Source organism: Xenopus laevis, chromosome 2L (assembly GCF_017654675.1).
Source record: "Xenopus laevis strain J_2021 chromosome 2L, Xenopus_laevis_v10.1, whole genome shotgun sequence".
In the NCBI taxonomy this organism is placed as follows: domain Eukaryota; kingdom Metazoa; phylum Chordata; class Amphibia; order Anura; family Pipidae; genus Xenopus; species Xenopus laevis.
The window spans coordinates 94,483,712-94,496,610 of record NC_054373.1 but is presented as its reverse complement, the minus strand read 5'-3'; the positions used below and the strand labels follow the sequence as shown (position 1 = coordinate 94,496,610).

The 12,899-nt window shown below is 38.5% G+C and overlaps 1 protein-coding gene across 1 annotated transcript; it reads right to left on the bottom strand.

Annotated features, from left to right (window-relative positions):
• Nucleotides 1-11,025, bottom strand: ppt1.L (palmitoyl-protein thioesterase 1 L homeolog). The gene is given in 9 exon segments (NM_001097899.1): nt 1-978; nt 1,639-1,710; nt 1,804-1,902; nt 4,367-4,457; nt 4,533-4,635; nt 9,709-9,779; nt 9,898-10,025; nt 10,673-10,782; nt 10,918-11,025. Coding segments are annotated over 9 exon segments (900 nt in total). The 5' UTR covers nt 11,021-11,025; the 3' UTR covers nt 1-855.
• Between the last annotated feature and the right edge of the window lie 1,874 nt (nt 11,026-12,899).

The window sequence follows — 12,899 nt, the reverse complement described above, 5'->3', positions numbered from 1 at the left end:
TAGCTTTCCAAAAATATTGTTTTTTTTTATTGCTGCGTTAAAATGTATTGACATGTTTCTCTGGCACTGTGATCTCTTATTAAAAAAATATTTACATCTACATTAGTACGAGCAAATTACTTTTTAACCTTACAAGATCCCTGACTAAAGTGCCTTCATTTATAGGACATGTTTAAAAGGTCACTATGCCTCCATTTTTCCTAAGGCTGTGTCTAATACAGGAGAACCTTTCCTTGCATAGTTTTAGGGGGTCTCGTATTAATTCTTGCACCCAAGTGGCCTTGAGAAAGGGAAACAATTTGAGAACACTATATCTATGACCGATGAGTTACGAAAATGCGGCTGTATTGGAATTCCCCACAGCAGGGCAATTCCTCCTGTAATGTAAAGTTCAATTAAAGTCCAATTTATCTAGCAATGCTTTTGTTGGATTATACAATAGGTGGTCTGTAAATTTATTGCTTTAGACTAGGGATGCACCGAATCCAGGATTCGGTTCGGGATTCGGCCAGGGTTCGGCCTTTTTCAGCAGGATTCGGCCGAATCCATCTGCCCGGCCAAACCGAATCCTAATTTGCATGACTTTGTCAGAAAACAAGGAAGTAAAAAATGTTTTCCCCTTCCCACCACTAATTTGCATATGCAAATTAGGGTTCGGTTCGGTATTCGGCCGAATCTTTCACGAAGGATTCGGGGGTTCGGCCGAATCCAAAAAAGTGGATTCGGTGCATCCCTACTTTAGACAACCTTAAACTGCTATCTTAACAAAAGAACAATTTCTTATGCAATATTTTCATTGGGCATATTCATAGGGAAAATAAAATGGAGCTATAGTGACCTTTTCAATAATGGAAATCAGTGCAGAAAGGGAATTATATTCTTGTTAAACCACTCTTGTGAGAATTGCAGGTGATTTCCTTCCACTCCTAGAAACACCAGCTTTCCCGCTTTTTCCATTTCCTTAAGCCCCAAACGATCCTACAGGAAAAGAAACAGTTGATACAATCCACCACAGCTTAGTTAAACAGTGATACCGAAGGCTGAAAAAGTGCTAATATTTATGTCAAGAGGTTGTTCACCTTTGAGTATGACATAGAGCGAGATATTCTGAGACGATTTGCTATTAGTTTGCATTTTTAATTATGTGGCTTTTGAATTATTTAGCTTTTTATCCAGCCACTCTCTTACCTTAGCAACCATGCATTGATTTGAATAAGAGACTGGAATATGAATAGGAGAGAGCCTAAATAGAAAGATGAGTAATAACAAGTAGCAATAACAATATATGTGTAGCCGTACAGAGCATTTGTTTTAAGATGGGGTCAGTGACCCCAATTTGAAAGCTGAAGAGTCAGAAGAAGAAAGCAAATAATTTTAAAAAAAAATGATAAAAATGAAGACAAATTGAAAAGTTGCTTAGAATTGCCCATTCTATACATACAAAAATTGAACTTAAAGGTGAACCACCCCTTTAAAGATAAAAAAAAAAAAAAGCTTTACCAATTTAAGTAGTATACGATTCAAAGCATCCAACTTCCCTAAACGTGTTATTTCTGAGCACAAGAGGAAGCTGCTAAGAGGAACAGTTTATGAATGTGCCCCTGAAGCATCGTCAGTTTTGTTCCTGTAGTTGCTTACCTCAGTATACAAACTGCTTTCCTGTAATCTGATAGTCTCTTTGCTTTGTCCAGGTTTGTAGAACCCAAACCACTAAAAAAAAAAAAAAAAAAGACACACTGCTGACAATCCATCTGATTGTGGGTTGAGAGGAGAATACTGTTGAGGTTAAAGTGGATTTCTTACTTCTGTATCGGGAGGATCCACCATGGTGTCATTAAGAAATTTCACCATCACAAACTTTTCCAACAGTTGGAGATTCTTTTTGTAACTCTCATTCACATGCTAGGAGAGACAGTACATAAAGTGTGAGTAGCTCATGGATGCTATACGAAAGATGCATTCTACATACATTATCATTCTACAATAAAATACATGATGTAGTTTCTCAGTGGAGGCAAACACTTATGTACAAAACTATGAAACTTAAAATCTATTACTACTTCAAATATGAATTGTGGGGGAATCACTCTAAGGGCCAGGGCACACAAAGCATTTGCTCCATTGAGAAGCGGATTAGCTCTATGCCCCAGCTCTGTTGATCTGCACTGAAACGCAGCGGAACTGGGGTCGGCTCAAAAATGCCTGCTTTCACATTTTTTTGTCCAACCTCCACTACACTGTGGCAGGAAGCCCATCTACTTCTCTCAACCTGCAAACAACCACCAACACTCGGTGTGTCCTAAGGCTTATGGTAGTATCAGCAGCGCCCTTCTCAGAAAAGAGATGGAGACAACAGGTTAAGTTCCAGCTGGTCTGCACCTTTGTTTTATGTAAGTTCCTACAGCAAATTATTTTTCAGGCCACCAAAATGTCTACAGGTTGACCTATTTTACCAATATTTATTTGAAACTGTATATGAATTAGGGCCTCATGGGGCCCCTATACCTCCTGCTTCCTCTGTAGTTGTGCCCCTGTACCAGACTGTATATCTTCAAGTAAGCTCAGAAACTGGCAGTCTTCATAAACCAGGAATTTTACTCTGGGAAAAGCACCAAACAATGGTCTAGCAAACAAAAGTTCAACTGATAAACTGTCACTTGCACAGTTCTTTGAAATTCCATCTGTTGTCGAGGGAGCTTACTGCCATCCCATTCTCTATTAACTAAAAGGGATACTGTCATGGGAAAACATGTTTTTTTTCCCCCAAAATGTATCCGTTAATAGTGCTGCTCCAGCAGACTTCTGCACTAAAATCATTTTTTTTTTTTAAAAGACCAAGCTGATTTTTTTATATTTAATTTTGAATCCTGACATTGGGCAAGATATTGTCAATTTCCCAGGTGCCTCCAGTCATGTGAATTGTGCTCTGCGAGTTGGAATCATATCATCACCCTCCCTTCCCCAAAGCAGCCCATCAGCAGAACAATGGGAAGGTAACCAGATAACAGCTGCCTGGTAGATATAAGAACAGCACTCAATAGTAAAAATCCATGTCCCATTTTTATTCCTTCAGGTACATTGAGTAGGCGAAACAATATCCTGTCAGAAAGCAGTTCCATAGCACTGGCTCTTTCTGAAAGCACATGACCAGGCAAAATTACCTGAGATGGCTGCCTACACACCAATATTACAACTAAAAAATATACTTGTTGGGTAATTAAATTTTATATGGTAGAGTGAACTATTTGCAGTGTAAACAATGTAATTTAGAAATAAACACTACAGCATAAAAATAATGACATGATCCCTTAAAGGACTGGGAGCTAACTAGCCCACACCCTCTGTGTTGCTTCATAGAGGATGCTGGGAGGAATATACCTTCCATGATTTTTCCAGTAACCATGCCATAGTAAGTTGTACATAGAAGTATCAAGTACTGAAAAAGGCAAAGTGCTAACTAACATCAATAACATTTAGAACAAATATACAGCGGCTTAGCCTTAGGACTGTCATACAAAACTCAGAGCAGTTTTTCAGTGTTTGTCTTTTACAGGGATATTACTTGACATCAGATTTTTTAAGAGATGTTCCAATAACTGAATTCGTAAGGATGGGGTACATAGAAGAGACAGAAAAGTGGCCTGGATAGTGAAAAGTATTTCAAAATAAAGATGCGTTGATGAGGAGATAATGGGCAAGATTCAATTCAGCGAGAAAAAGTCATCTCATAGTTATCACGTGAAAAGTCAATTAAATTGCATCTCAAATTGAATCTCATCCATGACTTTTCACATGATAAACCTTTTTCTCACTGAATTGAATGTGATCCAACGTGAGCAAAATGCTAGCAATAATGTGATACTGATCTTGTTATTTGTAACTAGGGGTGCACAGAATCTACTATTTTGGTTTCAGCCAAACCCCCGAATCCTTTGCAAAAGTTTTGGCCAAATACAGAATCCTAATTTGCATATGCAAATTAGGGGTGAGAAGGGGAAACCATTTTTACTTCCTTGTTTTGTCACAAAAAGTCACACGATTTCCCTCACCGGCCCTAATTTGCATATGCAAATAAGGATTCAGTTCAGCCGGGAAGAAGGATTCGGCCGAATCCTGCTGAAAAAGGCCGAATCCCGAACCAAATCCTGGATTCGGTGCATTTCTATTTGTAACTATCCTAAGCAGGATAGTTGGATAACTGGAGGCCTGCAAGCCAAATGTAGAAGGTATTTTTTAGCCCCATGTGGTCTTCACAAACTGCTGATATTATGATATGATTTTAATATAATCCAGCCCACAGACAATATAGAACTTCAGGAAAGTCCTATGTTCATATTTTACTATGGTATCTTTGCTTTTTACTCACCCTCTCCTGATTGATGTCTGCTAGGAAAATACTGCCATTTCTGTATTCCTCTTCATTTATTGGGTCGTGCCAATATTCAGCTTGCACCAGGCTGCGGTGAGATGGCAATGGCTAAGTATTTCTGAATGCCTTGGATTAGAAATACCATATTCCTACTTATACTCACTGATTTTGTACATCTCTAGTGTAGGCACCAAGATTCAGAAACTTTCTTATCAAGTCACACATATGGGAAATTTCTCCTGGACATCGTGGAAATCCATAGACTCCTGCCCAAAGATACAAAGTCAGTCACTGCAATGTAGGAATTTGACTATTTGCCACCTAAAACCTGAATAGTTCATGTATAAGTTAATGGGAGAGGTCCAGTGACCAATTTAAAGATGTTACTAGCCTTCCTGACATTCAGGTTTTTTTCGGAGAAAAAAAAAACCTCAATTCGATTTAGTCAAATTTGATTCGAGGTTTCGGGTTGGTACCGTTAGTTCAAGTTTTAGATATTCAATTTTTTTTATTAAATAACACCCCAATCAAATTTTGAGTATATTCGAATTTAATAGAGTTAAAAAATACTCACATAAATTCGAAATTCGACCTTTAATAAATGTGCCTCCCCATGTTAAATAAGGGGTGGGGATGTAAAGAATAAATAATCAGTTTGTGTCAAGGTACCCCACAGTACAACAACAGCCATGATAGCAAAAACAATGTAATCACAACTACCAGTTTTTTATTAGAAGGATACCTTAGGCACTTTTGTTCTAACAGAAAGATAAATTAAAGACAAAAGAAAAGAAGTGACAACTGTTGTCTTCCAATTGATTAAAATGAAGTGGTATGTCATTTATGGGGGATGCTTAGAACATAAGTTATAGCTGATGACAGTTATGAATGTAGGCACAAGTCTTCATGGGCCCAGGGAAAGGCCCCTTTTGCTCATTCATTCCCAGGCTCTTGTTCTAAACAAATCAAAAGTGTGTGGCAACTGAGGTAACAGCTAAGCCAGATGCGCCCCTCCATACACAGAAAATTTCTGCCCTGACTCTCTAAAGGTGCCCATACATGGAGAGATTCGCTCGTTTGCCGATGTCGCCAAACGAGCGGATCTCCCTCCGATATGCCCACCTTGAGGTGGGCAATATCGGCTGATCCGATCGTGGGCCCTAGGGCCCAACGATCGGATCCTAACGATGCCCAAACGGGCGGTCGGATCGCGGGACCGCATCAACGAATAGATGCGGCCGCGATCCGACGGGATTTTCTGTCCCATCCGATCGAGATCTGGCCGACTTTCGGCCAGATCTCGACCGGTGAAGCCCGTCGCGGGGCCCCATACACGGGCCAATAAGCTGCCGACACGGTCTGTCGGCAGCTTTTATCGGCCCGTGTATGGCCACCTTTAAGAAATGATTTAGGAAGCTGGGGTGCTGCTTAACTGAATATGCAGCAACTTGACTTTTCCCTTGGTCTTGGTCCCATTGTGCATCATATCACCCATGTATCATTACGTACCAAAGAAAAGCACCCTAAATATGATTGCCAGAGGTCTTCCAAACAGTTTGGTGGCCATTGTGCATAGCTTTACCAAAGTATCTGGCATTTAGAGGCCCCAAAATGAAGTTAGCATATACTAATAGTCCTGTAGGTAACTTCAGCTAATGAAAAATCAACACATTGACTGCATTTTTTTGTGTAAAAACTCAGAAATATATGTTTACCACCAAAAAGCATATATTTTTTTACTGAATCTAAATTGGGTACCCATGCCTTTCTGCTCCAAACTACTGTGTTGCAAGGCTTTCCCAAAATTGTTGGATTTCGTGAAATATCTGAATATTGCCTCAAAGCTTTGAATTTCCAGCCTCGTATCGCCCATGTATCATTACATACCAGGAAAAAGCGGGGGGAGGGACTACTGTTTTAAAGGGGTAGTTCACCTTTGAGTTAACTTTTAGTATGTTATAGAATGGCCATTTCTAAGCAACCTTTTAATTGTTCTTCATTATTTAATTTTATATAGTTTTTGAATGATTTGCCTTTTTCTTCTGACTCTTTCCAGCTTTCAAATGGGGGACCCTGACCCCATCTAAAAATCAAATGCTCTGTGTGGCTACAAATGTATTGTTATTGCTACTTTGCATTACTCATCTTTCTATTCAGAACCTCTCCTAGCCATGCTCCAGTCTCTTATTTAAATCAGTGCTGATTTTGCAGTATCTGGAATTACAGAACTGATAGCTCGAAAGGGGTGTCTACATTTTGGGGCCACATGCTTAGGTAAACTTATACATATTGGGCATCAAACTGTTCAGTGGACTTCTGGCAATCATATTTAGGGTGTTTTACATTGGTACCTAATGATGTGTGGGAGATATGATGCTATAGATTGGAAGCTTTGAGGTAATTTTTCAAAATATTCATCAATTTCTATAAAAAAATTATAACTTTAGGAAAGAATTGCAACTTGGTTGTTTGGAATACATAGATATATTTGGTATTGGCTCGTTCAGGAGACAGAACTTTCCAAATCGGCTGTTTTCTTGTACTGTACATAAAATAAATTATGTTTGTGATATATGTGATTGTACTATGTGAAACATGATTTTTTTCTCATTTTATTAGACACTAGCAAATATCTTTTTACAGAAGTGGAATTACACCAAAATTCTAGCATATTTTGAAAGCTCAAGTTGAAAAAACAGTATAATGTTTTCCTGGGTAAACTAAAATACCCCCCTCCCCCCCAGGAAAGGACCTTAAAGTGAAAGAGTACAAAATGTTCAAAAATGGTCTGGCAATAAAAGTACAGAATGAACCAAATTGCCTGGCAGCAAATGGGTTAAATCTGAACAAGGGAATGTCAAAACAAAAAATATATTTTGCCTAATAAAAGAAAACATAATTCTAAGCAACTTTGCGATATACATTTATTACAAGTTTTCTATGGTTTTCAAGTTATTTGTATATGTACTGTTGGCCCTTTTCTTTTATCTGTCATTTTCTATTCTCTGCCCTGATGGCTCAGACTGTTGAAACAACACCAGGTGTTAAGCAAATACTAACTACTTCAATAGCAATGTCTTTTACAAATAGCTTTAAAAGCATATCTTCAATAAATATATATTCGAAAGATGCTTAGAATGATGTTTTTCTTTCATTAGGCACATTTTTATTTTGGGGTGGATGTTACGCTAAAGGGAGCTCATTTATATACACTGGGCAATTTTGCAGCTGGGCAGTAACCCTTAGCAACCAATCAGTGACTGGCTTTTTATAGGCAGCTGCAGGATGAATGATGAAAGCAAACATTTCATTGGTTACTGCCCAGGTGCAGATTTGTCCAGTGTTTATAATTGAGCCAAGGACTGCACATTCTTAGTAGTTTTTAGCCTTTTGGTAATTTCATAGTTTGTGAGATTTTTAGTAGTAGCCCACACAATGTGCTAATATAGAAGATGTTTCAAACAATCCTAATAGATTATTAAGTCCTGGTGTGACATGAGTGGTGCAGAGCCTGTCTATCACAGAGCATACTCTATGACTAATCATGAACGAGATTGTCAGCTTGGCACAGCCCACACACAGAAGACAAAGGGGTCCTGTTTCAAGATGACAGCACCTATGAAACACTTATTACATGTAGGATATTTTTTAATCAGTTTCAGATATAGACAAAAACAGCTGACTAAAGGGAGGGAAAATATATACATTACTCATGTCTCAAGGTGAAAGGTCTTCTTTAAAGGGGTTGATCACCTTTAAATTAACCTTTAGTATGATGTAGAGAGTGATATTCTGAGACAATTTGTAATTGGTTTTCATTTAAGGTGTTTGTGCTATTTAGCAGCTCTTCAATTTGCATGTTAAGCATTCTGGTAGCTAGGGACTAAATTACCCTAGCAACCATGAACTGATTTGAATAAGAGACTGGAATATGAAGAGGAGAGGCCTGAATAAGAAGATGAGTAATAAAAAGTAACAATACATTTGTTTTTTAGAAGGGAGTCAGCGACGCCCATTTGAAAGCTGCAAAGAGTCACAAGAAAAAGGCAAATACCTATAAAACTATAGAAAATAGGTAATGAGGCCAAATTGAAAAGTTGCTTAGAATTGGCCATTCTATAACATACTAAAAGTTACCTTACAGTTGAACCACCCATTTAAAGGGGATGTAAAGGCAACAAAATAAGATCCCATTTTAATTTTTTTTAATGAAAAAGAAAACTCTCTCTAATATACCTTAATTATTTTTTTTTTTATGATAAACCTGATTGTATGCAGTGAAATTCCCTTTTTGTTTTACTTGCTCTGACTGATGTGGATAGGAAACAGACAGTCCCTAGCTGCTCTGCAGGGAAACAATCTTGCTTTGGGACAACAGGGAAGCAATGTGCAGTGTTATTTTATGTTTTGAACTAAAGCTTAACTAAAGTAGGGCAGAAATGTTGTACATTATGTTGTGGGCTTCTATACCAGCCCAAAGGCACCACAGTCCTTTAGCAGGGAAGATCTGTGTCTCTGAATATGCCCCAGTAGCCCTGAATCATCTTTGCTGACTGCTCACTGCACATGCTCTGTGCTGCTGTCACTTACTGAACTTATTGACCAACTCACAATATACAGTACTCACAGAATATAAATGTCACAATATAAGGCTGATTCGTATCCGTAGTAGTCAGAGCAAGTAAACAAAGGGGGAATTTTACTGCATACATACATGGGGCTTTTTCATAAAAAAGGCACAGATTTTTTAATTAGGTTTAATTAAGTATATTGGGATAGTTCAAAAGATGAAAGGCGGCACTCCGGTTAGTAAAAAAGGTGATTTATTCCAACAGGTCACTGACCCATAACACCTGACGCGTTTCGGGAGTAACTCCCTTAATCATAGGCCTATGACTAAGGGAGTTACTCCCAAAACGCGTCAGGTGTTGGAATAAACCATATTTTTAACTAACCGGAGTGCCGCCTTTCATCTTTTGAGCTATTATGAATTACATCCTCTTTAAAATAAAGTAGGAAGTATGAATATTCAGCATATAAACAGTTAATGTGAGCAGTGCAAAGCAAGGTATTTGAGCACATGCACCACGTGACTTTCTTCAATAGACAAAGAGAACATATGATCAGACTTAATCTAATTAATGTTTCCTGAAAGAAGGATTGTTCGAAGAAAATACAGTCACATGAAATGCAGTGGACTTTAATCATGAGAAAATTACGCTTACTAACAAATCAGCAATATTCTTCCTGCAACATTAATTTTTCATTTTTTAAATGTTCTGTATTAAAGGTGTAATTTTGTAAGTTTACTATAAAAAGAAGACCAAACTATGCTATACCTTGATGTTGTCCTCCAATAGAAATCAGATTCCTCATAGGTGGAGAAGGACATCTCTGAGCCACTGCTCTCCTATAGGGAAGTAAAAAAAGTCACTTTATGAGTAACCTGTTTTAGCATAAATCCAATGCAATCCCAACATAAGTGGTATGTGCAATGGTGCAAGCAATGCTTTTTCAATGGAACTTACAAAAATTGCCCTCCTTGAGAAAATCCCATACTGTTATATCCATTTTTCAGTGCAGGATTTTGGGCTAGCTCTTTGCAAACACCTTCCACCTGCTCATTCACATTGAGGAAGAAGCTGTTTTCCATGTCCTGGCGAAGGGTTTAGAAAACAAAAGAATGGTACAGATATTCCGTGTTATACAGCTGGATAATGGATATAGTGTAAATGAAGTCTGCAGCACATGTTGTGCTTACAAATTTACAAAAATAATATGGTTCTATATATTTCTGCTAATTTATTGCATGTTTAAACAGGTTGGGTAATTATATTTAAAACTACTATGGCGTCCTGTCGAAGGTAGGTGCCATTGCAATGAAAACAAAATACATTTAAAGCGGTCGTTAACCTTTGAGATAACTTTCAGTAGCTCTCCAGTTTGCAATTTCAGCAATCTGGCTACTATGGTCCAAATTCCCCCAGCAACCATGCACTGATTTTTATAATAGACTGAAATATGAATAGGAGAGGGCCTGAATAGAAAGATGATTAATATAAAGTAGCAATTACAATAAAAGTGTCGCCTTACAGAGCATATGATTTAAGATAGAGTCAGTGGCGCCCATTTGAAAGCTGGAAAGAGTCAGAAGAAGAAGAAGGCAAATAATTAAAAAACGATAGAAATAAATAATGAAGACCAATTGAAAAGTTGCTTAGAATTGGCCATTCTATAACATACTAAAGGTTAAAGGTGAAGCACCCCTTTCGCTGTTTTGTTTTTCCTGCTCTTTATTCCTACCTCTGGGATGCTGTTGCCAATCTTCAGTGAAAGAACATATATCCCTGGAATCTGCGTCTCCACCATTTTCTTCACTGCCCCCATGCTGAAGGGGTTGCAACAGGAATCTCCTGAGAAGATACAAATGATCAGAATCGAACCGAGATGCTCTAATGGGTCACTTTCTTGTACTAAAGAAGCGGAGTTAAAACTGACTTGCTATGAAAAATTTGGTGTTCAGTTGTATTAAAGAAAACATGCCTCACCCATTCCGTGCCAAATAACTAACGGTACCGGGTCCGCTTCTGCCTTCCCATCATTCAGAGTCAGAACCAGAGCTGTCAGCGCAAGAGCCCACCACGCAGCCATTCTCAACAAACACATTACCGGTCACATGACCGCAGGCTGTCTCTCAGACTCGAAGCAAAGAGGAAGTTTCAGTGTGTGTAGTACACGCCCACCTCCTATTCTTTTAAACGTTGTCAGGCATTTGTTATATTTAATGTCTATAGAAGATAATGATATTAAAGAATACTGACATGGGGGGAGGGAGGGGAGAAAGTAAAAGTAGTACATTGAGGGTTCCAACTCAGTCTGAAATAAGATGTGGAAGGAGAAAACCTCTCTCCTCAAATATGAAAACATGCTCATACATAGCAGCAGCGCAGCCAGTCCTATTCTTGTCCTGCACTCACCTGATTGTAAAATGGTGGCACCCATTATGTCATGTCAATCAAATGTCAATCAAATACAGGAAACGATTGCCTTAATTTAATTTAATCCCTTCCCATTACAGATCATCAGCACACGTGTAGGATAGCCTTAAAGGAAAACGATACCCCTGAACAATAGGTCTTTATAAAAAAATATTGCATAAAGCAGCTGATACGTAAAACCCTGCTTCATGTAAATAAACTACTTTCATAATAATACAGCCAACCCCCATTTTACATCCTCTGATTTTAAGTTTTCCCTCATTTTACACTGTTTTGAGGTCACGCCTATATATTATGTATAATACATTTCCCTGATTTCACATTTTCCTGGATTTTACATAATTTTTTTCTGGTCCCCTGAAAAACGTAAACTGGGGGTTCTAATGTATACTTCTTTTAGTAGTATGTGCCATTGGGTAATCCTAAATAGTAAATTGCCATTTTAAGAGATAAGGACCTCCCACTGGGATTCTAGGATTCGGGGTGCACACAAACAAACTATATATGTTAGGTCACATAAGCCAATTAACAGACAAGTTTCTGTCTTTTACTCCCTCCCACACTTCTTGTTACAGTTAGAGCTGCATTATTTCTGGTCCGGTGATCTCTAAAGCAGAACAGAGTTTGGTAAGATTCTTTAATATGCCACTTAATATGATATAAACTACCTATTGATTAAGTATTAATTTTGGGGGTAAAGTTTTCCTTTAGCATGCCTTGATCAGGGAAGAAACGGGTACCCCCTCCTTCAGCTCTGCCTCTGGATTTAGCCGACAAGTGTCTGCCAGGCTAGGGAGTCGATTGCATTCATTTTCTATTTAGGCACCCTAAAGCTCCCCCTAAAGCTGCTGCCCTAGGCACAGGTGCATCTATAGAAAATATTGCCCTGCCATCTCAATGGAGATGGGGCATGAAGCAGAACTGCTTCTCAGCTTGAAAAAAAATATGCAGGCTTAGAGCAGCATAGCCAATGCTCCAACTGCCCTTGGCCTTAAAGAGGCAGTATAGCTCCTTTTCAACAGGAATTCAATTCATTTGGCTTGTGCTGTATATAACTTTGCCTATTGTTTTAATCACACATACCTATTTTTTTTGTATTTCTTTAGCTAAATTGGCAAAGAGGAAAATTTTAGCTACTCCATGTTTGGTCATTGCCAGGTAAATAATTCTCAGAGATAAGATAAACCCCCTGCATCTCTTTGTCTATGCACTGGTAATTTAATTATATACATCACAAGAACATAACATGAAATATTTCCCTGTTTGGCTCAAAAGATAACAAAATAAACTTTTTGTGATTAAAACAATAGGTAAAAAGTCAGTAAGGTCCCATTCATTGAACTCGTGTTAAAAGTGCAGTATTCTGCTCCCATAAGCTTTTGTCACATGACTGGACTGACCTGCAAGGGCACTGGTCCTGGTGGACACCAACAGCACAGGCACATCGGCAGATGGGCGGGTTGGGTAGCATGGCACATGGGGGGGGCAGATTGTGCCAGGTGGTAATCAGCAGAGTTGAGTCCATGCTACCC